Consider the following 27,083-nt stretch of genomic DNA (forward strand, 5'->3'; position numbering starts at 1 on the left):
GCGGCGCCCCAGGACGACGAGCCCGCGGCGCGACGTCAGGGGCCTGTACTGCTCGAAGAGCCCGGCGGCGCTGCGCGACACGAAGGGCGCCAGGTGGCACATCCAGAAGTCCCAGGCGGCCAGCGTGAGCGGGTGCACGAAGGAGGTGTCGCCGAGGACGCACAGGAAAGTGGAGGGCACGGCGGCGCAGGGCCCACGGGAGACGCGGCGGAGGAAGTCGGGGCTCAGGGCCGCGCGCCGGAGCAGCTTGCATGTGGCGGCGCACCGGAAGATGGTGAGCGCGTCGGAGCGGGCGGCGATCTCGAGCAGGAGATTCGCCGGAAGCGCCGGGGTCGGTGACGGCACCGTCGTCGCGGCCGCGCGGCGCGGCGTGCTTGTTCGGAGGCGTTTGCGCGGCGGCATCGCGGGCGGGTCGCGCGGTTTCCAATTACTACCCTCCTCATGTGATCAATAATAACGCAACGCGCGAGCAGGATACGTTTTGTTTCCTCGAAGATATCCAAGTAGGATACGGATTGCGGGGGCCGTTGGAACGCATACGAGGAGGCCCGGGGCAAATTAGGTATATACTAGAACATTGCGCGGCGTTGCCGCGCAGAAATATGCCCTCCAGTTCAGGTTTATTTTTAAAAATTGAACTGCAAAAAATCCGGGGGATTTTCGTAAAATTGGTATACTGCGGGGTTATTTGGTAAATTTGGTGTCGACGGAGTACTGGTCGATTACTGAAAAGTTCAAAGGATTTTTTATAAAATTGATGGACTTCAGAATCATTTTAATAAAGTCCAGGGTTTTTTTAATAAAATTCACGGAGTACGGCACGATTACTAAAAGTTCAGGGTTTTTTTTAAAGTAAAGCTCCACGAATTCCGAGGGGTTTTCCGTTAAATTGATGGACTCCATGTTCATTTTAACAAAACTCGGGATTTTTTTTGTAAAATTTACGTCTCTAATGTTTTCAGAGCCGACATGGCCCCTTTCCCTGGCCGCGAGCGCGACCAGGTTTCAGTAAAGAAAGATATCGAGATTATATACTGTACCGGAGACTAATACTGGGCTTGCCTACTTCTGTTTCCATATGGGCCGGATCGTGTCGCACATCTCACCTGCACAAGCCATCCTTGTTTTTTTCCCTTTATATCCAATCCAGTCATTTTGACCCACTATTGTTCCAGGAGTACCTAGCCCACGTGAAAGCTACATGTCGCCTGCACTGCAAATTTTCTGCCCATCGCCTGAAGAATATTTTACAGGATCGGTGAAACAATTTCTACCCAAAAAGAGAGAAAAGCTAGCATGTGAAAATCTGTGCACTGCTGCTGCAGTTGCACAGTAACTACATGCATGGCAGTTGCATGCATGTTAGTACGATTGGACTTGTGCAGTACCTGGCTAGCCGCAAATAGTGTTGTTTGAAACATACATGCATGTGACGAGATGGTGACTGTGCTGCTATATTTTTATTTTTCTTTCTCCAATGCTGTGTGTTGCTGCTTCAAACATACATGCATGCAGTAGGGCCGAAGAAAATAAAATGAGGCGCATGCATCTTTTTTATTTCATTTTTCTCTTTACTTTAATTGTATTTTTCTTCTTATATTTATATTCTTTCAATATTCTCTCGTGGCTCTGTTTAGTTTCAAAAAAAAATTTACAGTACCCGCACATTGAATCTTTAGACATATGTATGGAGCATTAAATGCAGTTTTTGAATTTTTAGACACATGCATGGAGCATTAAATGCAGTTAAAAAAATAACTAATTATATAGTCTAACTGATTACCATGAGATGAATCTTTTAAGCCTAATTAGTCCATTATTGGATATTATTTGTCAAGTAACAAGTAACAACGAAATGTGCTACAGTATCAAAATTCAAACTTTTTCACCAACTAAACATGCCTTGTATCCATTCTACAAATCTTTTTGGTCTTATTTTGTTTTTTATTTCACTTTTTTTATTTCCTTCTATATTTTTTCTTTATAGATTATTCGGCCATGTTGACTCATTTGTTCGTTTTATAGATTAAATTGTTCGACCATGTTGACTCATCTGTTCGTGATATTTATTTTTCATTATATATCATGTACAATTAAATGTTCGCAATGTTTAATATTTTGTTTGTTGCACATTATTATTTGTTCGTTATGTTTGATTATTTGTTCGTATTGTTAAAATATTTGTTCTCGGTAGATGAAACTGATAATTTAGTATTAAAAATATTTTTTAAAAAATTCATACAAATATAGGCAAGTGTGGTATTATTTTAAAGATCTTGTCATAAAAAATAAGGGTGCAATCTAAATTTAATTTGGACATACTGTTTAAGATCTATAACTTTTTTTAAGTTCTAAACTTTCTTGCACGTGGGATGACGTCATCATATTTGTCTTTTCTGCATGCATACACGGACTCTTTTCATTTTCAGAATTGAAATGTAAGCATCCTTTACGCAATTAGTTATTTAAATACTATATGAACCTAGCTAGTTGGGCTGACGGCCCTTTTAGTTGTACGTGAAGAAGACTTTTCAAGTGATGGTTGGAGATATTATCACATCTTGTGACATATAACCGCACCCCTAGCCCAGCCCGTAATATTCTCCTTCAAAGTTTCTTATCAAAACATAATAAATAACACTATGAAGTTTACTTACTATATTTTACAGAGAGAGCTCTTACCAAGATCTGCTAGCCGTTTGAATCACTGCACCACTGATGCCTGGACCTGGAGCACCACTGCACCAGCTGCATCCAGCAGAAAAACCGGTGCAATATAATTTTGTACTCACTCTGTTCGACTAGCTGTTGCTGGTGCTGATCTAGTGTGAGAGAAAAATACTGTTGGCTAGTTGGTAGCTGGTGGCTAGTGTTGATTTGGTGTGAAATAAAAATACTGTTGCTGGTTGGCAGCAGAACTATCGTGGACTGATATTTGAGATCAGAACTTTTCAAAAAAATATTTGAGATCAAACGCATGTTAACTCACGCCTCCTTACCTACCCTCACAAGGGTTTACAAATCCGACCGGTCCGGTCAAACCGCCGCCCTCCGGTAGCGGTTTACCGGACCGGTTTGACCGGAAACCGGTTGAATTCAAATCCAAATTCAAAATCACATGTGCAACCGGTTCCGACCGGTTTGACCGGCTGGTTTGTGAATTTTTTATTTTTTTGAATTCAAATTTGAATTTTGAATTGGGGCCGGTAGACCGGTTTGACCGGTTTACCGGCCGGTATGACCGGTTTGAAAATTTTTATTTTTTTGAATTCAAATTTGAATTTTGAATTGGGGCCGGTTTGATACCGGCCCAAACCGTAATCGGATCGGTTTCAAACCGGACCGGTTCCCACCGGTTTCGTTAACCCTGACCCTCACAAGCTTAGGCTGCAATCTCGCGTTTGCTTTCGCCACTCAAGGCGGTCAAGCACTCAGCTGTGAAGGTGATGGCTCACTCACCGCTTAACCGCGATTGGTGTTACGGTACACCCTTCCAATCCATACACCACAAAAGAGACAACAGCTTTCTCCGCACAAACAGATGGCCTGCACCTGTCCTAATTTCTTGTAATCTCATTTATTTCCGAGACGGGTTTTTTATTTATCAGTATTTTAAATAATAATAATAATATTAATAAGCAACTTAAGAGTATGATTGGTTGGCGGGGCCCGCGTCCCGTCCTGGTCAGGCGGCGGGCCCCGCGACGGCGACGGGGCGACGGGCACCACCACTAGGCTGTTGCGCTGTGCGGAAGTCACGCGCCAGCTGGCCACCTGCACGGTGGACAGCACCTCGGCTTGGCCGTCAATAATTCCGCACCCAAGGCCCCACCTCGGCTGCTCAGGCTCTGTCACGCGAGGGCCATGGCATTCTTCGCACCCTCGACAAGGCAACATGGCGGCCGAATACTATACTACACCTATGGAATTCTTGCCACTAATCGAATGGAATCAGTGTCCAAAAATCTTTTTCTAATCGGATGGAATCCATGGCTGGTTTTCACCCGGCAACGCGCAGTGGAAAATCTTCAGCATTACGTTCAGTGGATTCTCGCTGCGAATTGTGCTCACAAGCTTTTGTATTTGATACTCCATTCGCAGATCAAAAAACAAACAGGTATGAATTCAGAACACGTATAATTTGACAGTAAAATGGTGCCGAGATATTTGCCCTTCACACCATCTGATAGGTTGACGCAGAACAAATAATCTGAGTCCAGCTTTGAATCCTTGTTCAGGTCCCATAAAACAGGAATGGCTCAACGGAGAGCAGTTAAGATTCCCCAATTTAATTTTCAAAAAAAAAAAGATTCCCCAATTTCTCCTCACGCCATTTGAAACCAAATCATCCAAAACCCACTAGTTAAATCAGACCGGAGCACTCCGATTTGAACCCTTGCATTATTGTTTTTTCCCATTATTTTAATTAATCAGCTTGTTACCAAGGGCCATTTGATCACCACTGTTTTCAATCAATCAATGCAATGACAGTGACAACCAGACCCGCCCCGAATTAACAACACTAACCGACCAGCTAACCGGCTTCGAATTCGCGTCTCCTTTTTTTTTTGAAATAATTCGCGTCTCCTTTCGGAACCCGATTCCGGCCACACCAGACCAGCTCGCAAGTGGCATTCCCTCCCTTATCAAAAAAGAACAAAAGGAAAAAAAAGTGGAATTCCCTTTATACTCCCTCAAATCTCCTCCCCTCGCCTATAAATAGGCCCCCACCGCGAAGCCTCTGATGAATCTACTCCCATTTCTCTGCTCTGCAGCCTGCACACTCCTTGAGTCCTTGGTCTGGTTGGTCAGTCTAGCGAGTCGTCGGTGTTAGGATCTTTTGGTCTTTCTGGCAAGGCAGCCATGAAACCCCCTCAGCTGCAGGCAGGGGAGGGCTCCTGGGCTCACGAGGTCAAGCAGGCCCTCCGTGACAAACTGCGGCGATCCTGCGGCACCAACGCCGCGCCGGCGCCGAGGCCGGCCGGCGAAGGCCGCACAGCCGCCGCCGCTGGCTCCAGCCGTGGCGCCGACTGCCGCGGCTCGGCCACTGAAGATCCCATAAGGAGAGTCATGTTCTTGGCTCCCTGGGGTCACACATAAAAAAAAGAAACAAGGATCTGCACATACAAGAGCATGGCTATGCTTGCATGGCCATGTTGTCTTGGTCAGATCTGCAAAGAACTGAACCAAAGAAAAAACTGGAGCTTGTCCTGTAAACTATGGAGTTTGCATCATGAACATGAACTCATGAAGGCTAACTAGGTAGATATAGCTATATATGTGGGTTATGGGTATGATGTGAAAAGGAGAAGGTATGTAGTTCATGTTTTCGATCTTTGGGAAGACTGAGCTCTTGAGAAGTTCATGGGTGTGGTTTGAAGGGGTAGATCTGAAAACTTTGTAGCCATGAACTTGTTTTCCAGGAAGTTTGTAAGGAGAACCTGTAAAAAGCTACGAGGAAAAACAATCTTCCTGCTTTGCTTGTCCACCTTTGCTTTAGCAAAACTTGGTGATCTTGCGAATCTTGAACCTATACAACCCTGTATGTGCTATGATAATAGGTTTATGTGTAAATTAATCCTCCTTTCTTGCCCTATTGATCTGTTGAGTTCATCAGTTGAAAGTTCACGAGCTGAATTCATGCTTTCTTGCAGAGAAGCATCTGGAACCTGATATGGCTGCCAAAGAAAAGAGATTCCCTCTTTGCTATTCCACTTTTTATTCAGTTGTGTGCAAATTCCTTCCTTTCTTTTCTTATGATCTGGTGGACGCTCATCGCTGCTGTGATCTGCTAAGTGCCCATGGAAGACTCATGCTTTCCAGTGAAGAAAAATTGCAGACTTCCACTCAGAGTTCAATCAGATAAAAACTAATATTGAAAGCTGCAGTTTCATCTCCAAATGTGTTTTTGCCGTATCATATCATTTGCTATATGTGCAATATCATTTCATTGTTATAGCTTGGACTTGAGAAAACCAGACAAGGAAGAATAAAAGGAAGCAACTTTAAATTGGACTCCTCTTTTTCTTTGAATTAATGACCTACGAATCCTATTCTGAACCAGAATGAAAAAGACAGCCTCCCACTTGCAAGGATAAGACAAACCCAGTGGGCCAATCTCCTTGCTTGTTTTCTCAAGCACCTTATCTTATCTCCAGATATCCAAAGGAGAAATGACCAAGGGTACTAGCAGAAACAGAAGACTCGATCAAGTTGATATACTTCAAATTTAGCCTATCTAAAGACGAGCTACCAGAAACTAAATTTTCTGGAGTCACGCTTTTCATGTCTCCAGTTCAGAAGGTAGATCAAAGTTTGATTGAGTTGCTTGCTTTTGCCGAGAAAGAAAAAAGAAGAGTCAAGCTCTAATTTTACCCAGCACATACATCTGGGTAGCTGCATCATCAAAGGGAGACCAAAAACGACAGTAACTTTTTTTTATATTAAAATTTACTAGTTGTGTTACGAGCTACAATTTTTGACAAAACAAAAAAGTTGTCACTCATGAAGTTGGCCACCAACTGCGCCCTGAACTTTACAAAAAAAAGGAAACGGTAGCACAGCTACACTTATCTTGATTCTTGATAGAAAGTGATGGCTCAACTTCCATTCCTAGCAATTTCCCAGTGTTTGCAGTTTGCAGCCACCTCCCCTTCTTTAATCACGAGCTCGTAGGAAAATGTTGTGCTAGCCAACCTCTGAATGGTTGGATCTTGGGAGTTCTTAATAAAGCAACATTTAGATGTGTCAAAATTCAATGGATTCCTGAAGCTAGACATAGATTCAATGAAAAATGAATAAACATAGATTCAACTGAACTATCTATGAGCAAACACCACCAGTCAAACTATCTATGACGTTATTCACAAGGCGATAATATCCCAGTGTTCTGACTGAAGAATTTCACTGGTTAAAATACATGTTGCCAGCTATTGCTACAATACTATAAGCACACTGAGGATGTTCCTTTTAATCATGTAGTTTTGTTTACAACAACAACAACATAGCTTTTTTCCCAAGCAAGTTGGGGTAGGCTAGAGATGAAACCCGAAAGAAATAAGTTCAAGGTTCAGTCACATTGATAGCTAGTCTCCAAGCGCTCCTATCCAAAGCTATCTCTTTAGAAATATTCCAATCCTTAAGATCTCTCTTAACTGACTCATCCCACGTCAGTTTAGGTCTACCTCTACCCCTCTTTACATTATCGACCCGCTCAAGAAACCCATTTCGCACCGGCGCCTCAGGAGGCCTTCGTTGGACATGTCCAAACCATCTCAGCCGATGCTAGGTAAGTTTCTCCTCAATTGGTGCCACCCCGACCCTATCCCGAATAACTTCGTTCCGGACTCTATCCCTCCTTGTGTGCCCGCAAAACCACCGCAACATCCGCATCTCTGCTACACTCAGTTGCTGGACATGCCGCCTTTTTGTAGGCCAACATTCAGCATCGTATAACATCGCCGGATGAATTGCTGTACTATAGAATTTGCCTTTTAGCTTTTGTGGCACCCTCTTATCACAAAGGATGCCAGAAGCTTGCCGCCATTTCAACCAGCCGGCTGAAATTCTATGTCTAACATCTTCATCAATGTCGCCATCCTTTTGTAGCACCGATCCTAAATACCGAAAAGTATCCTTCTGGACCACCACTTGCCCATCTAGACTAACGTCTTCCCCCTCATGCCTAGTAGCGCTGAAATCGCACATCATGTACTCGATCTTGGTCCTACTAAGTCTGAACCCTTTTGACTCTAACGTGCGTCTCCACAGCTCTAACTTCCTATTAACCCCTACCCTACTCTCGTCAACTAGCACCACATCATCAGCAAAGAGCATACACCAAGGGATCTCACTTTGTATATCCCTTGTGACCTCATCCATCACTAAACCAAATAAATAAGGGCTCAATGCTGACCTCTGGTGTAAGCCTATGTTAATAGGAAAGTCAGTGGTGTTGCCATCACATATCCGGACAAACGTCGTCGCATCATTTTACATATCCTTAATGAGGGTAATGTATTTAGTTGGGACTTTGTTCTTCTCCAAGGCCCACCACATGACATTTCTCGGTACTTTGTGTAAGGATCGATGGACCAAGAGGGGGGGTGAATTGGGCCTTTTTCAATTTCTAAAACAAAGTAAGGCAACCTTAACCTATGCAAAGTTAGTAGGGCACCAATTCACCAACCGGATAACTAAGCTACCTACACAAGCTAAGAGAGATAAAAACAAAGTAAAGCCTAGCAAGGTAGAGCTAAGTTATGATCTCTAAGTCAAGCACATGAGTAAATTGCATGAAAGAAAATGCTTGAATAAAAGGAATGGACAAGAGACAACCGGATTTTTTCCCGTGGTATCGATGTGTTGGCACACACCCCTAGTCCACGTTGTGACACTCTCAAAGAGTCTTGTCACCTCCCAAGTCACCGAGACGAGGGTGCTCACTAAGAGTCTCCGTTCACCATCCCGGCGTGGTGGAGATCAAGCCACGTACAATCTTCTTCTCCGGGCTCCCACAATCCTTGGCAAGCTCCGCGAGAAACACCCCGATCACCAAGATCGCCTAGGTGATGCCAATCACCAAGAGTAACAAGCTAAGGCCTTCACTTGAGCAAGAACCGATCACCAAGAACGGATGCACACTAGCTTCTCTCTACTCAAGTCCTTAATCTTGCTTCTTGATTGATTGAATGCACAAGTATGTGAATGATGAAGCTCAAGGTGGCTCTTGACTATGGTATGAGTGTTTGGATGTTGCCTGGTGTCAAGAGTGGGCGAAATGACCCATTGGAGGGGTATATATAGGCAGCTCACACAAATAGAGTCGTTGGAGAAAAGCTGCCAGAAAACTGCGTAGCGCCGGTTAATCCGACGTACCCCCCATTGTCATCGTCGGTTTAACCGGTGAATGTAAACTGCCTCTTCTGAAAACTAGCCGTTACAACTGGGGCAGATTAACCGACGTAGCATCGGTTTAACCGGTGAGTGTAGTTGTCCACTGAACCACTGAAAAACCAAGTCTCTGGACAACTGCACCGACGTTAACTCAAACCTATCGTCGGTTTAACCGGTGAGTACAACTTTTGAATTCCTCTGAAAAAACCATCTCACTGGTCAATTGCACCGACGTCTTGATTCAAACAGCGTCGATTAATCCGGTGAATAGAACTTGAATTGCCCTGGAAAAACCAACTCTGGACTAATGCACCGACGTTAAATTCAAACACGTCGGTTTAACCGGTGTATTGAATTTGTCCAGACTCTGCTGACTTCGTTTAACCGACGTAGAAAATTGAGAGCGTCGGTTAAACCGGTGTATAGACTTTTTCTGATTTTGTCTTTTCTGATTTGAGTCTTGAATGAAATCCAAATATTCTTGAGATATAGTTTGAGAACCACTTATTTGAACTTCTAGAAACCTGAGTGACCATAGTGTGCATCCATTTTCAAATGATCATGTCCATGCTCAAGTTACTTAGCCTTAACCCCTCTTAATAGTGCGATCACTATAAAACTATAAAACCTATACTAACCTAAGTGTCCTTCTCAACCTTGTGACACTTAGGACTAGAAAGATCCTTAGCCTTGACATATATAAGTTGAAAACCGAGATCGCCTTTTAGAATAACCGAAATTGAGGGGCCTCTTTTGACATATGACCAAATGAGCGATAATGATCTATTAAGCTGCACAAACTCATTAGTCACAATAATGGTTGTCATTAATCACCGAAACATACCTTGAGGGCCTAGATGCTTACAATCTCCCCCTTTTTGGTGATTGATGACAACACAAACATAAATAACGAGAGAGCGAGAAAGATAAAGCAGGATAAACACAAGCAAACTCGAAAGCAGGACCAAAGAGCTCAAAGGCTCAAACGAAATCCATAGATATGTCTCAAAGAACGGCATACTCAAGCGACAAATGTACATATCCATGAATTAACACCAAATGAGATACAAAGAAACAAAGTCCTGATAACTACGAGCTCTCTCTAGCTCTACCCTCCCCCTAACTCTGGTGCTCCCCCTAACACCTCTCCCCCTTTGGCATCAAAGCACCAAAAGGCGAGCTACGGGTCGTGCTGTCGTGGTACGGCGACGAAGCGGTCCGGGTCGTCGTCGTCGGACGGAGAACTCTCACCCTCGGTGACAGACGGAAGCTGCTGGTCTGGGTCTGAGCTCACTGGGGGAGTAACTGTCGTGGAGGCTCTCGTGCTGGCACTGCCTGGTAGAGGATCCGTAGAAGTCGTAACCGGGTCAGCAGAAGAAGTATCAATATCTGAAGAGGTGACTGCTGAGGCTGCCGGCTGCGTCGACTGTGGAAGCAGGGACTCCTCTACTGCTCCTCCCCCTGAAGGTGCTGCCTGAAGTGAGGAAGGGAGGGCGACCGACTGAACCGCTGACGGTGAGTCCTGAAAGAGTGTGGTCGCCGGCAGTGGTGAAAAGAGCGGACGACCGGCAGACCCAAAGAGTGCTGACATCGAGAACGTGGTCTCCGGTGTCGCTGAGGTAGCTGGAGCTGCAGTAGGAGCTGGAGCTGGTGTAACGGCAAGCTGAGGTGCTCCAACACCCTGAAGTCCGGGCTGCTGCTGCTGTGGGGCGAGTCCGGTGTGAGAGTAAAGCTGGGAGATCATCCCGAACATCGCCATCATGCCCTGCTGCATCTGCTGGAACTGAGCGTCTGTCCTCTGTGAAACTCTGTCAATGAGGCCGACAAAACGCTCCTCTGTCGCTGCCCGCTCTCGGGCGGCCTCTCTCTGTATAGCAGCAATCTGGGCCTCATGGGCTCTCCTGGCCTCCTCCTGAGCAAGCCTGTCCTCTCTCTGCTGGGTCACGAGCTGCTGTAGTAGTGAAGTGAGCTCGGACGGCTGAGTCACCTGAGACTCAGAGACTGTAGCAGCTGCTGAAGTCGGAGGTGCTGGCTGTCCTGAACCTCCTGCCTCGTGATCGTGACTGGCTGGGGCAGCTGAAGGAAAGTACTCAACGTCGTCGGAGGAGTCTGACTCAAGCTCAGACCAGTGAATCTCATCATCTCCCCCGGGAAGCTGTGCCTCTGCTGCTAGGAGTGCCTCATCCTCCTCTGCCACTCGTGCCTGAACCTCCGGTGACAGTCGAGCCATCGCTGCTCTATCTGCGTGTCTGCCCCTCCTCCTGTCCTGTGGAGCTGTGGGTCGGTAGACAGGGAACCTGGGAGCCTCGTCGTGACGGTAAGGAGCACTGATGGGTGACTCTGCTGGCACTATCATAGAGCATATGTAACTGATCCAGTGCGCATAGGGAAACTGTCGCACCACACCCATCCCGTCTGTGATCACATCCTCTATCTCAGCCAGAATAAAGTCAACTATGTCAAAGGGCTCGTGAGTGAGGATGTGTAGAAGCAGGAGCTGCTGCAGTCCCGTAAACCCCTCTGGATAGCCACTCCTCGGTAACAGAGTCCTCCGGAGTGCCATGTGAACAGCGTAAGCCTCTGGGGTCAGCAAGCTCGGCACTCTGGCGTAAGAGGCTGGGAACGGCTGGCGGAAGCACTGAGTGATCGCCTCGTGAGAAGGAGCAATCCCGCCAACCATCGCCCTGCGGGGCGGATCTGAGTCCCCGTAAACCCTCTCGTGCAGCGAGACGTCGACCAGGTCAACTCCAAGAATACCAGCAATGGTCGCCCTCGACAAACCAAAGTCCTGCCCTCCAAACATGAAGTGTACAGCTCTGCGCTCGGGGGCTATCCAAGCTGTAGCGTAGAACACTCTGACCCAGTCCTCGATATAACGGTTCTGCTCCATCTCTAGCAGTCTAGGCAGACCTCTGAAGTGAACAAAGTGTGCTCTCACATCTGCTCCCCCTGCTGCTGTCCTCAGTGAGACCCAGTCAAGAACCCTGTGCTGAAAGATCCGGTGGCCCCGCCTCTGGTAGGTCTCGTAGAAACTGGCCTGTAGCAAAGTCCAGAACCTCCTGTCGACTCTGCTGTCTCGGGTCACCGGGAACCAGACCTCCTCGTCAACACTCCACCTGAGCCTCTTGACCTTGGCCGCATTGGCTCGGGTCAAGTTCTGGAGCAGCACACCTGGCTCCAGACGCACAACAGTGTCCATACGGAACACTGCGCGCTCAGCCTCTAGGGCCTCGGCTCTACGAGCTGCTGCAGCTGCAGCTGTGGACCTGCGAGGCTCCTGTGGCTGGTGACCACCTCGCGTCCTCGGTCCAGTGCGACGCTCGGTCGCTGGTGAAGTCTCTGCTGCTGGGGATGTCTGCCGAGTGCGGCCAGACCGTCGTAGAGTCGGTGACTCCTGTGTGCTCTGCCCCTGAGACTGCTCGGACTGCTCTGCCTCTGAATCTGAATCTGCAGCTGTATCTGACTGATCTGACTCTGCTGCTGCTGCTGCTGTCGCTGCTCTGGTGGCCCTGGCACCTCTCACTCTGCCCATGCCCCTGCCTCTGCCTCTGCCTCTGGGGTCCTCCCTGATCTGGAACGGACGAGCGCGGCCTGATGCCTGCTCCTCGGCGGCCTTGGCCACCATCTCGGCCTTCTCGGCCTCCTTCTCTGCACGAGTCCGCTTGCGAGCGGGCTTCTCGACCACAACTTCCTTACCCTTCCTCTTCTCGCGACCCATCTCGACTGACGGTGTGCGGAACACGAACGCGGCGCGAAAGAAGCAGCTCAGGCAAATCGTCGAGCACCTGGCGAGCTTCTGATCGGGTGCTGCTGCGGTGTGGCTGCGGCTGCGGCGTGGAGGCGTGGAGCACGGCGGCGCCCGGCAGTGGCGGCGTGGAGCGGCGTGGAGTAGCGTGGAGCGGCGGCGGCGGTGGCTACGCGCGCAGGCGGCGGCGCAGGGCGAGCGCGAGGGCGCGGCGGCGGCGACTTCGACGTGCAGGCGAGCGGCGGCGCGGATGGCGCACGGCGGCGCGTGGGCTGTGGCGGAGCGGCGGCGGTGGTCTTGCAGGCGAGCGGCGGCGCGGATGGAGCACGGCGGCGGTTCGAGATGGAGGGACGCGGGTGAAACAGAGAAGGAAGAGAGGCGGCGGCTCGAGCAAGACTCATATATGACAGACGGGCCCCACGAATTTCCTTAACACCGGTTAATCCGATGACTAGGTTTAGAACACCGGTCGATTTCATCGGTGCAGTTCACCCGACACTCAGCACAAAAACCTTCTGAACGCCGGTTGATCCGACGATACCAAAAGTGTACTCGTCGGTTGATTGATCAAAACACCGGTTGATTGCTAGGTCTGATTTGCATTTACTATCACCGGTTGATCCGATGCTCTGACTTTTGTATACGCCGGTTGAACGCCTGTAACTTGACTGAGCTGAGACAAAACTTAGTAACGCCGGTTAAACCGATGAAGATGCTCCATTGAACGTCGGTTTAACCGGTGAAGCCAAAAACCCCACACTCAGCTCACTCTTCTATGCTAAGTCCAATGAACTTATAAAATTCAAATAAACTCAAGTTAATGGACTTGCATAGGCGACTTTACCCCTCAAAATAAATAGGATAGCACACTTGCTTAGATAAATTTCTTTAAACACAAGGAAAAGCCGCAAGAGAGACAAAGCGCCAAATAAAATGTATGAGCCATGTCATAGGAATATTGAAGATAGAAAGCTTCAAACTCATCATGACATTGCTCACTAGGCAATAACGCACCTAACACTTTGCTCTTTTCACTTTTCATGAATTAAGATCTTGTATATGAAAACAAGTCTCATTTTCATCAAGTGATCTCCTTTGTGACCCTTACGCATGCAATGATGATGCAAACTACAACCACATGCGAAAGTATAATAAACATGAAGTGCACACCTATATGACAAGAAATGCATAACAAGAAATTAAGATCTACTTGTCAAGTTTGAACCCACGGGAAGCTTCTTCATGATGAGCCTTTCTACAAGCCTAGAGGAAAACAAGTGGACCACCACCTCTAGCTAAACCCTTGCTCATCACTATCTTACCATGGTTAGACAAGTGTCCTATATGTATGCATTTTTCTATATGACATGGCAACTTACATGACGTTTGCCGCATCTAACACATTGAGCTCATTTCTTAGCCTAACAAAGGTACTCTCGTCTAAAGGTTTTGTGAAAATATCCGCCAATTGCTCCTCGGATCTCACACCTTGAAGGGAAATGTCCCCCTTGGCTTCGTGATCACGCAAGAAGTGATGGCGAATATCAATGTGCTTTGTGCGAGAGTGTTGAACCGGATTCTTGGCAATTTTTACGGCACTTTCATTGTCACAAAGGAGTGGGATCCTATCTAGTTTCACACCAAAGTCCAAAAGGGTTTGCTTCATATATAGGATTTGGGCACAACATGCACCGGCCGCTATATATTCCGCTTCCGCGGTGGACAAAGCCACGGAATTCTGCTTCTTACTCGACCAAGAAACTAGAGAACGCCCAAGCAAGTGGCAACCCCCGGAGGTACTCTTGCGATCCACACGGCTTCCGGCAAAATCCGAATCCGAGTATCCCAAGAGATCTAAACTAGCGCCTTTGGGGTACCACAAGCCTATGCTAGGAGTGTGCTTGAGATACCGAAGGATCCTATTCACAGCCGAAAGGTGTGACTCCTTTGGGTTAGCTTGAAAGCGGGCACACAAGCACACACTAAACATTATATCGGGCCTAGATGCGGTAAGGTAAAGCAAAGACCCTATCATAGAACGATAGAGGGATTGATCAATCGGTTTACCGTCCACATCCAAGTCGAGATGCCCATTGGTTGGCATGGGTGTCTTGATTGGCTTGCACTCATCCATCTTGAACTTCTTCAAGATATCTTTGGTATATTTTTCTTGATGGATGAATGTCCCTTCCTTCATTTGTTTGACTTGAAAACCAAGGAAGAAGGTCAATTCGCCAATCATGGACATCTCGAATTCCCTAGACATCATGGTAGCAAACTCATGGCTTAGTAAATCATTAGTTGAGCCAAAGATAATATCGTCAACATAAATTTGACAAATGAAAAGATCCCCGTTGACGTCTTTTGTGAACAACGTGGTGTCCACCCTCCCGATCTTGAAGCCTTGCATGATTAGGAAGTCACGAAGCCTCTCATACCAAGCCCTTGGAGCTTGTTTTAGCCCATAGAGTGCCTTGTGCAACCTATAAACATGGTTAGGATTCCTCGGATCTTCAAACCCGGGAGGTTGCTCAACATAAACAAGTTCGTTAATAACGCCATTTAAGAATGCACTTTTCACATCCATTTGATACAACTTAATGTTATGATGTGAAGAGTAAGCAAGAAGGATACGGATAGCTTCAAGTCTTGCGACCGGAGCAAAGGTTTCACCAAAATCCAAACCTTCGACTTGAGAAAACCCTTTTGCCACAAGTCTTGCTTTGTTGCGTATCACCACCCCATGTTCATCTTGCTTGTTTCGAAAGACCCACTTGGTGCCAATGATGTTCTTGTCTTTCGGAGGAGCTTCGAGGACCCAAACTTCATTGCGGGTGAAGTTGTTCAACTCATCTTGCATGGCCATCACCCAATCCGAGTCCTCAAGCGCTTCCTCTATGCTAGTGGGTTCAATACAAGAAACAAACGAGTGATATTCGCAAAATGAAGCATGTTTAGAGCGAGTTCTTACTCCTTTTGATGGACTACCAATGATTTGACCAATTGGATGATCCTTGGAGATGCGACCATGCTTCACTAGCGGTACTTGCGTTGATGCTTGTTGGGGTGGATCATGAGTGACTTGTGCTTGTGGTGGAACACTTTGCTCTTCTTGTTCTTGAACTTGGGGTGTTGGCGTTGGCACATCTTCTTGAGGTTGTGTATCATCTTTTTCTTGATCTTCATCCACTTGGGGCGCCGTGGAGGTGCTTGGTGTAGATGAGGAAGGTCCTCCCCCTTGATCATTGTCTTCATGCACCTCTTCCGGCTTGATATCCCCAATGGACATATTCTTCAAAGCTTCATCAATCTCCTCATCACCTACATTCTCATAGCCAACAACCTCCTCTTGGGAGCCATTAGATTCATCAAACTCCACATCACATGTTTCTTCAACTAACCCGGAGGTTTGATTGAATACTCTATATGCTTTGGAGTTTGATGCATAACCAAGAAAGAAACCTTCATCACATCTACTTTCAAACTTACCGAGCCTTTTCTTCTTGTAGATGAAGCATTTGCAACCAAAGACTCGAAAGTATGATATATTTGGTTTCTTCCCGGTGATGAGCTCATATGGAGTTTTCTTGAGGAGTCGGTGAGGATATACTCGGTTGGATGCATGACACGCCGTGTTGATTGCTTCCGCCCAAAACTTCTCGGACGTGCCATAATCATCCAACATTGCTCTAGCTAGGGTGATGAGAGTCTTGTTCTTTCTATCCACCACTCCATTTTGTTGAGGCGTGTAGGTGGCGGAAAACTCATGCTTGATGCCCTCTTCATCGCACCATTCTTCAATCTTCATGTTCTTGAACTCGGTGCCGTTGTCACTCCGGATCTTCACAATTGGGGAGTTGTACTCCCTTTGAGCTCTTCTTGCAAATGTCTTGAAGAGTTCCGGAGTTTCACCCTTATCGCCTAGAAACATAACCCAAGTGTAACGTGAAAAATCATCAACAATTACTAGGCAATAGAGGTTACCACCAATGCTCTTGTATGTAGTTGGACCAAAGAGATCCATGTGAAGTAGCTCGAGCGGCTTGGAGGTAGACAACATCGTCTTGATGGGATGATGTGTTGCAACTTGCTTCCCGGCTTGACATGCTTTACATAGCTTATTCTTGTCAAAGGTGACGTCCTTCAAGCCGGTGATCATCCCTCTCTTGTGGGCTTTCTTGAGGTTGCTCATGCCAATATGAGCAATTCTTCTATGCCAAAGCCACCCAAGAGAAGACTTGGTGAAGAGGCATGTCATGGTGCTTGTTTGCTTTGAAGAGAAATCCACCAAGTAAATGTTGCCATGCCTAAACCACCGGCTTTGTAGTTCACCTACACACATGAGAATTCACTTTTGAGTTTTAGGAACCCAAACAAGCTTTGGGCCTTGCACATGTGTGACAAGAGCTTTTGGGACCCAAAGTTGCTTGGGGAGCTTCTTCTTTGACTCCTTAGTGAGTTTGCCAATGAATTTGGCCTTCACCTTGCCCTTCACCTTACTCAAGAGAAAATGGTTATTTTGAAATATTGAAGAGTAATTCTTGGGTAATTTAGGAAGAGGACGTGATGGTAAAGTGCACTCCCTAGTGTGGTGCCCGGTGACTTGGCAATGTTGGCAATATGATCCAACTTCCTTGATGAAGCTAATCTTGATCTCCGGAGAAGGAGTAGTGGCTATGTTTGGCTCCGGAAATGAACCAAGACCTCTCTTGCCATAGTCACGGGCATTGTTGAAGAGAATCTCTTTGTGGATGTATTCTCCTCTTGAGAGCTTCTCCACACTACTCTTGAGGCTTGCAACTTGATCCATCAATTCCTTTTCCCTAGAAGGTGCAAGCTCGGACAAAGCATTAGTAGCATTTGCATTAATGAGTAGGTCATCACATGAAGTAGAAGCATTGACCTTCTCAATAGTTTCATGAGCAAAGTTCTCAAGACTTGGGTCAATTGCTTCATAGGCAAATTCAAGTTCTTGATACTTGTGAGCCAACTCCCTATGCTCTTGTTTAAGCTTTTTGTGGCTCTCTTCAACTTGCTTAGCAAGTACAAGTGACCCATTGTGCTTTTTGAGCAAGTCATTGTACTTGCCAAGCAAATCGGAGTGGGCAAGCTCTAACTTGGCACGAGTGCTCTCAAGAACCTTGACTTTGCCCTTTTCCCTCTTGATGACGGATGTATACTCATTAATGAGGTTAGCAAACTCATTAGGGTCAAGCTCATCATCACTATCATCTTCACTCTCACATACCTTAGAGTTACCTTTGGCCATGAGGCACATTGGAGGTGGAGGTAGTGATGGTTCTTCATTTGTGAGGGCGATGGTGACTATGTCTTCTTCATCACTTGAATCTTCGCTTGATGAGACATCGGTCACCCACTCTTGTTTTTCCACCAAGAAGCTTCTCTTGGTGTGCCCTTTCTTCTTTGGGAAGAGCTTGGTCTTCTTGTCATGGCTCTTTTTCTTCCCAAGTCTCTTGTTTTTGTTCTTCCTTTCTTCTTCTTCATCATCGCTTGAATCATGCCGATGCTTGCTCTTGTGATCCTTGTTTCTTTTGTCCGGCTTGGGGCAATTTGGACGGATGTGACCTTTTTCTCCACAATTGTAGCAAATTTTGTTCTTGACATCCATTGGCCGGAACATTCCCTTCTTAGAGTCAAAGTTGAACCCCTTCTTGTTGATCTTGTCATTCAAGCGGGTGAACTTTCTCATCATAAGAGCAAGCTCTCCATCATCTTCAACATCGGATGAGCTTTCATGATGATCATCTTCTTCATTGCTTGAGCTTGAATCTTGCTTGATCATCTTGAGCTTGCGGTGCTTGTTGGCCTTGGTTTTGAGAGCAATTGATTTGCTTGTTGTTGGCTCTTCGGTCATACCAAGGATACTCATTTCATGAGCGCGAATTTCGCCCACAAGCTCTCACACTTCCATTGTATCAAGATTCTCCTTTTGAAGCATAGCATTGATAATGTTGTACTTGGGCTTCGGAAGGAGCATGAGAATCTTGCGGTTGATGGAGCCACTGTCAATTTTGGAAACTTCAAGAGCATTAATGTCCTTGACAATGACATTCAAGCGGGAATACATATCATTGCAATTTTCATGAGCAAGCATTTTAAAAGAATCATATTTAGCTCTAAACAAGTGATATTTTTGTTCACGGACTTTTGTGGAGCCTTCATGAATTTCAATTAGCTCTTTCCATATATCACTTGCTAAGTCCATGCCATTTACTCTAGCAAAGACTTCCTCACTAATGGCTTCGAAAATTGCATTTCTAGCCTTTGCATTCCATTTTAATTGCTCGGCGGTGGGAGTTCCGGTGAATCCGGTTTTAGTGGCCAACCACACTTCGGGGGCAATCGCATCAAGGTATGCGGCCATGCGAACTTTCCAATAGGCAAAGTTCTTGCCCTCGAAGTGAGGCGGCGAACCACCCATCTTGGCCATAGCTCTAGGCGGTGAAGCCTAATGATCCAAATGAGCAACGAGGCTTTGATACCAATTGTAAGGATCGATGGACCAAGAGGGGGGGTGAATTGGGCCTTTTTCAATTTCTAAAACAAAGTAAGGCAACCTTAACCTATGCAAAGTTAGTAGGGCACCAATTCACCAACCGGATAACTAAGCTACCTACACAAGCTAAGAGAGATAAAAACAAAGTAAAGCCTAGCAAGGTAGAGCTAAGTTATGATCTCTAAGTCAAGCACATGAGTAAATTGCATGAAAGAAAATGCTTGAATAAAAGGAATGGACAAGAGACAACCGGATTTTTTCCCGTGGTATCGATGTGTTGGCACACACCCCTAGTCCACGTTGTGACACTCTCAAAGAGTCTTGTCACCTCCCAAGTCACCGAGACGAGGGTGCTCACTAAGAGTCTCCGTTCACCATCCCGGCGTGGTGGAGATCAAGCCACGTACAATCTTCTTCTCCGGGCTCCCACAATCCTTGGCAAGCTCCGCGAGAAACACCCCGATCACCAAGATCGCCTAGGTGATGCCAATCACCAAGAGTAACAAGCTAAGGCCTTCACTTGAGCAAGAACCGATCACCAAGAACGGATGCACACTAGCTTCTCTCTACTCAAGTCCTTAATCTTGCTTCTTGATTGATTGAATGCACAAGTATGTGAATGATGAAGCTCAAGGTGGCTCTTGACTATGGTATGAGTGTTTGGATGTTGCCTGGTGTCAAGAGTGGGCGAAATGACCCATTGGAGGGGTATATATAGGCAGCTCACACAAATAGAGTCGTTGGAGAAAAGCTGCCAGAAAACTGCGTAGCGCCGGTTAATCCGACGTACCCCCCATTGTCATCGTCGGTTTAACCGGTGAATGTAAACTGCCTCTTCTGAAAACTAGCCGTTACAACTGGGGCAGATTAACCGACGTAGCATCGGTTTAACCGGTGAGTGTAGTTGTCCACTGAACCACTGAAAAACCAAGTCTCTGGACAACTGCACCGACGTTAACTCAAACCTATCGTCGGTTTAACCGGTGAGTACAACTTTTGAATTCCTCTGAAAAAACCATCTCACTGGTCAATTGCACCGACGTCTTGATTCAAACAGCGTCGATTAATCCGGTGAATAGAACTTGAATTGCCCTGGAAAAACCAACTCTGGACTAATGCACCGACGTTAAATTCAAACACGTCGGTTTAACCGGTGTATTGAATTTGTCCAGACTCTGCTGACTTCGTTTAACCGACGTAGAAAATTGAGAGCGTCGGTTAAACCGGTGTATAGACTTTTTCTGATTTTGTCTTTTCTGATTTGAGTCTTGAATGAAATCCAAATATTCTTGAGATATAGTTTGAGAACCACTTATTTGAACTTCTAGAAACCTGAGTGACCATAGTGTGCATCCATTTTCAAATGATCATGTCCATGCTCAAGTTACTTAGCCTTAACCCCTCTTAATAGTGCGATCACTATAAAACTATAAAACCTATACTAACCTAAGTGTCCTTCTCAACCTTGTGACACTTAGGACTAGAAAGATCCTTAGCCTTGACATATATAAGTTGAAAACCGAGATCGCCTTTTAGAATAACCGAAATTGAGGGGCCTCTTTTGACATATGACCAAATGAGCGATAATGATCTATTAAGCTGCACAAACTCATTAGTCACAATAATGGTTGTCATTAATCACCGAAACATACCTTGAGGGCCTAGATGCTTACACTTTGTCATATGTCTTCTCAAGGTCAATGAAGACCATGTGCAAGTCCTTCTTCTGCTCCCTATATCTCTCCATCAATTGTCGTATTAAGAAAATCGTCTCCATGGTTGACCTTCCAGACATGAACCCAAATTGGTTTTGGGTCACACTTGTCACTCTTCTTAGGCTATGCTCGATAACCCTCTCCCAAAGCTTCATCGTATGGCTCATCAGTTTAATCCCACGGTAGTTAGTACAACTTTGAACATCACCCTTGTTTTTGAAGATAGGTAATAATATACTTCTCCTCCATTCTTCCGGCATCTTGTTTGACCGAAAAATGTGATTAAAAAGCTTAGTTAACCATACTATTGCTCTATCTCCTAGGCATCTCCACACCTCAATGGGGATACCATCAGGGCCCATCGCTTTACCTCCCTTCATCCTCTTCAAAGCCTCCCCGATCTCTACCTCCTGAATTCTCCTCACAAAACATTTGTTGGTATCGTCAAAAGAGTCATCTAACTCAAGGGTAGGGCTCTCACTCTCACCATTAAACAACTTGTCGAAGTACTCTCTCCATCTATCCATGATCTCCTCATACTTCACTAACAGTCGATCTGTCCCCTCCTTAATGCATTTGATTTGGTTGATGTCCCTTGTCTTCCGCTCGCGGATCCTAGCCATCCTATAAATGTTCTTCTCCCCTTTTTTCGTGCCTAGCCGCTGGTACAGGTCATCATACGTCTTACCCTTTGCTACACTCACAGCTCGCTTTGCAACCCTCTTCGCTAATTTATAGCCCTCGATGTTGGCTGCACTCTTGTCAAGGTGGAGGCGCTTGAAACACTCCTTCTCCTTAATAGCCCTTTGCACCTCATCGTTCCACCACCAGGTGTCTTTACTCTCCTGTTTGCCTCCCCTACTCACGCCAAACACCTCTGAGGCCACCTTCCGAACACATGTTGCCATCTTTAGCCACATGTCATCTGCGTCTTCTCCTTCTTCCCAAGGCCCCTCACCTAGCATCCTTTCCTTAAACACTTGTGCCGCTTCCCCTCTAAGCTTCCACCACTTTGTTCTCGCAATCTTGGCACGTTTGTCCCGATGGACACGTACCCGAAAACGAAAGTCCGCCACCACAAGCTTGTGTTGAGGGACAACACACTCCCCAGGTATCACCTTACAATCTAAGCAATCACGTCTATCCTCCCTCCTAGCAAGGATAAAGTCGCTCTGGCTCGAGTGTTGTCCACTACGAAACGTCACAAGATGGGATTCCCTCTTCTTAAACACGGTATTCGCTATCAACAAGATGTAGTTTTGTTTACTTTCAAAAATGTATTCATGCAAACTTACTGCAACTGTTTATCTGGAACAAAAAAGTGCCAAATAAGACCCTATCAACAGAATACAATCTGAACTCTGAAGGGGAGAAGCTGGATTTAGAATGTTTCATTACAAAAGAAAAAAAAAACTACTCCTTCAGATGATTTGTTATAGTAGATGATTTGTTAGTCTGGTAGCCCAGCACAGTTCCTTAGCCAGTTAAGCCCAACACAGCTCCTTAGCCACTTAGCCCAACACAAGAGTGGTTCGTAAGTGGTTCACATAGGAGTGATGTAATGATTGTTCTTGGATATTTGCCATCTATATGCGCTTTTCAGAGTCAAACAGATTAAATGTACAGGGGCAATCATGCGACTGATAATCAACTAGACAATTCGACATACTATAACAGCCTAACTACTGACATGAATTATGATAGCCAATGGTAGTAAGGAGCACACAGGGAAGAGGATGAATTTGTACAACTGAGATGCTTCGACAGTAGTTTAACAACGAACAAGTAGAAACCCAACAGAAGGAACAGGAAAAGGGTACAAATGTTAAATGTTAGGGTACAAAATTGTCTTACTAACCAGTGCTACTAAGCATTAGGATCAGCACCAGGATATATCTTGTTCCATAAATACATTGTCACTGAACAGATACCTAAAAGGGCAATCTTCAGCTGTTCTGAAGTGTTGGCCTTGATGCTCACCCGTCCAGTTAGTTTGTTGTTTACATCAACACGAACTTCCATGTTTGAAGTCCTCCCAACAGAGAACTGGGAATCCAAGTGTGCAGCCATGGTCCACTCTTGACGCCACCTTACTAAGGATGCACCCAAAGTTGCAAGCCCTTGACCTAAAGGATAACTTTCCTCACGCAGAGTTGCCGTCATATTCACCCCATATGCAGCATCACCACCCATGGACACAGCACCAGTGTTAGCTAACAGTGTTAACCTCTTACCAACTGAAAGCTTGTCTTCAAATTTCGCTCCAGTCACCATGGTATTTCCCAAAAAAGTCATGGATAAACCACCAGTAGTGACGTTTCTCTTCAAGCTCTTGAATTTAGTCTCCCCTCTGAGAGTGTAAGCAAGCTTGTCCATAATGGTTTGGATGTCAAAGCCTGCAAGGCTTGAGGCATGATCTCCATGCTTAACTGACATGGAGGAATCCAAATGAATGGTGAACTCTCTCTTGTCCTTGTTAACTTGAACCCACAGAGAAGCTGGATACTTGTTAGCAACATCAAGGCTGTTTTGGACACTTACACCATCAAAACCACAATCATGATCCCATCCATCAGGGTTGTTAACAGCACGCACCAGAAGGTTCGGTGTAGGCTCAAGGCACCGATAACGGTACACAGGATCATCGGAGTCAAACGAAGATGGCAAGGCCCAGTCTGGCATCGGAGATCTATCTTTATCAAATTCATCATCTGGATGATCATTGTCAGAAAGTGCATCATTGCTATGGCCCGCCTTCATTTCCTTAAATCTTCTGAGCTGTTCCTTCAACTGCTTTTTCTGAAGAAGCTTAGTTCGGTAATCATATTCATCAAAATACAACTTCTGTTGCTCCTGGGAGAGATTTGCAACCTGGGATTTACTTAGTGGCTTAAAGGGAGGAAGATGATCATAATCATCTTCTTCATCCTCTTGATTCTCATTCAACAATTCATCTGGATCAAAATCTGTCTCCACACTCCCAACATAATGGTCATTAGAACTCCTAGGGTGCTCTCTAGATTGCAACAAAGATGATAGGAGGTAAGGAAGTGTAGGAACTTGAAAAAAACGGCCTAATAAACTTGCAGGAGAAGCACGGCGGGCTGAGAGACTGTCAATCTCAGCGATCATTTTCTTTGAATAGCATAGGAGGAGGAGCAGACGCCTCCAAGTAAGGCCATCAGGAAGCACCTTTTCACCCTCTGTGTTCCTCCGACAGAGATGATGGTTCTCCACAAGAGCCACTGGATTCTCAATTTGAGGATCATTGGTGACCTGCCGGATGCTTTGCTGAATTGCATGAGTTCGATGAGTCACAACCATACCATAGTTCATTGCCGAACCACTAGGGCCTTCAGGAGGAGCTGCTCCTGAGTGAGTGAGAGTAATAATTGCTCTGGACCATATTGACAGGCCTAGCACACTGGTAATATGGCGCAAGAGGAGTAGGCTATTTGCCTCCTGTCGCTGCGTATCAATCCGATCAACATACAGAATAATATCAGGAGGGCATCTCTTCATATACTTCTTAATAGACTTGAGCACTTTCCTATTTGATTTTTCATCCTTGGCTGAAGTCCCAAGTCCAGGGGTGTCAATGACACGAAACTTGACACCATCAACAGCTCCAGTAATCTCCTTCACAGATGATGTTGCTGGTAGAAAGGCATTTGTTTTGGATTTATCTTCACCAAAGATGGAGTTTATTGTTGCACTCTTCCCCACCCCAGTCTTCCCAAGGACCAAAACATTGCATGAGAATTCAAGTTCCTCAATTCCCTCTGCCTCAAGCTGCAAAGCCCTCTTCCAGGCGTTCTCGAGCTCAGAGGAATGGTTTGACATCCGCACACGCCTGAAACCTTCAACAAGACTAAGACGATACAACACTTGTACTGGTACCAGATGATTAATATCATACCCCAATCTATGAATGAGACGCATGTACTTGATTCGTGCCATGTCCACCTTTCTGTATATCTTCTTTTCCTCATCAGTCATCCCTTTCTTGGGGTCAGCAGTTACTTCTAGCACAGGAGTAGAAGCCACATCTTTCCTAGGAATGCTGGCTACCGTGGGCGGCAGATGTTTGGGCTCAGAAGATTCAACTGGAAAAACTTTGGCATTGCCTTCTCCCATAGAGATGTTTGCGGCCCTTAGAAGTTCAACTAGAGCTGCGTAATCAAAAAGCTCGATTTCCTTTCCATTCACCTCCTCTTCATATTTATCATCGCCATTTATATCCATATCATCTGAGTCATCCACACCAAAGCGTGTGCCTTTGGAAGTAGGCACATTGTCCTCCAATGCTTTCATAAGATGTTCCACAGCATTGCCACTTGCAGAGATTGGCATGTATGTAAGATCATCAGAAGCTTCACCATCACCATCAGCTTCCTCATCTACTTTAGTATGACCACCATCTGCAATAGAATCTCTTGTGGCAACATATTCAGGATTAACATCTTCAACATCCAGGACAGCCTCGTACCTGGTTGTACTACCTTTTGCATCAGAATCATCATTGACAAATCCAACACCAGCATCCTGTCCTTCTGTAGCACTGAGAACAGCAAGCAATTCACCAACCTCATGATCGGACACGCCCTTCCCACCCAAAGCATCCACGACACGCAGGTCATCGACCCCAGCGACAGGTATGAAAGGTTCATCATTGACAGCCTCAGAACCAGCATACTGCTCCCCCTGCTTATCATCCATCAGGTTAGCAACATCCGTAGCATCCACTAGATCACCTGATTCAGCAGCCTCCCCGCCATCCAGCGCGCCGATGACACTCGGGGAACTCTGGAAGCGCCCATCTAATGAACCCTCGACGCCCGTATCGTTGCCATCCGCAATGGCACCGTCCAATCTGCTCCTTGCGGCGGCGTCGAGCACTTCCAAGACGTTATTGGCACCCATGACGCTGTCCTCCAGCGACCCCTCCGCGGCGCCGAAGTCGTCCCCGCTCTCGGGCGCACCGGCGGCCCCCACCGTCTCGCCGCCGGGGACCGGGCTGGCGTCCTCGGGCGGGGGCGGGGGCACTCTGGCGACGGTGAAGAAGAAGCCGTTGGAGACCTCATCCAACAGCTCGGCGTCCTCCCCGGAGCTGGTGGCGTCGTCGAACGACCCGCTGGCGTCCTCTTCGGCGGACGAGAGCTGCGCCGCGACGCGCGGGGCGCCGAGGACCCCGGAGCTGGTGGCGTCGTCGAACGACCCGCTGGCGTCCTCTTCGGCGGACGAGAGCTGCGCCGCGACGCGCGGGGCGCCGAGGACCGAGGCGCGCGGGCGCAGCAGCGGGGACGCCGGGAGCGGCGACAGCGGTGGGGAGGACGGGGCCGAGGACAGCGAGGACCCCGTGGCCGCGTCGTCGTCGTCGTCGTCGTCGTCGAGCGAAGACAGCCGCGCGCGCACGAGCAGCGCCATGGCGTCGCGGCCGGAGGCGGTGGTTGGCGAGCGGGGCAGCCGCCGCCCGCCGAGTCCTAGTCCTAGTTAAAATTTGGATTCGGAGGCGTCGGCCTTGCTGGTTTCTGATTAAAAAAGTTGGATTCTTTATCTGTGGGAGCTGGAGGGGAAGAAGTAGCAAGGCGTGAGGAGGATGGATGGATTCGGCTTGGGTTGGGGTGGGTGAAGCAGTAGCACCCGGCGATTGGGACGGCTGCGGCAGGCGACGGAATTAGGGTTTGGACTTTACCGCGTGCGGTTGGAATTGGGCTTTAATGATTGGACTGGACTCTTGCTAGATTTTTGGATGTCTTTTTGGGTTTTTTTTTCGTTTTTGTTGGGCTTGTGGTCGTGAGATTTGCTAAATCTCGTGTGTTCTATTTTTTTTTAACCTACGATTGAGTTGGAGTTTGATTTCCTGGTCAGGAAGGAGTGCACGTGTAGATTTATGAGTAATAACTAATAAGTATGGCCTATGCTAACGTGTCCAAATCTTATGCCGAATGAATATGAATAGATAGATGTTTCCTACAATTCATGACATAATTTTTCTGCTTTTATAAAGCGGGCTGATGTGTTGTTCATGTGTCGATAAAAGCAAATTTCCAATCAAAATCATGGTATAGAAATCCAAAAAATCTAAACACACACATTAGAAAAGTGTCCTTCCAGAATCTGTACAGCCCAACTCATACTCCACTTTAAATCTGTTGCAGCTGTGTACAAAATGCATATTCCGTCCCAAGAAACTGAATAAAAAAAATCC

The 27,083-nt window shown here is 46.5% G+C and overlaps 1 protein-coding gene across 1 annotated transcript; it reads right to left on the reverse strand.

The window, feature by feature from the left end:
* Positions 1-6,540: 6,540 nt before the first annotated feature.
* Positions 6,541-26,482, reverse strand: LOC120649188 (translocase of chloroplast 101, chloroplastic-like). Its single transcript, XM_039925908.1, has 2 exons — positions 22,731-26,482; positions 6,541-6,722 (listed from the first exon to the last, which is right to left on the reverse strand). Exon 1 carries the CDS (start codon positions 26,297-26,299, stop codon positions 22,739-22,741), a length of 3,561 nt encoding a protein of 1,186 aa, XP_039781842.1. The 5' UTR covers positions 26,300-26,482; the 3' UTR covers positions 6,541-6,722; positions 22,731-22,738.
* Between the last annotated feature and the right edge of the window lie 601 nt (positions 26,483-27,083).

Source organism: Panicum virgatum, chromosome 9K (assembly GCF_016808335.1).
Source record: "Panicum virgatum strain AP13 chromosome 9K, P.virgatum_v5, whole genome shotgun sequence".
Classification (NCBI taxonomy): domain Eukaryota; kingdom Viridiplantae; phylum Streptophyta; class Magnoliopsida; order Poales; family Poaceae; genus Panicum; species Panicum virgatum.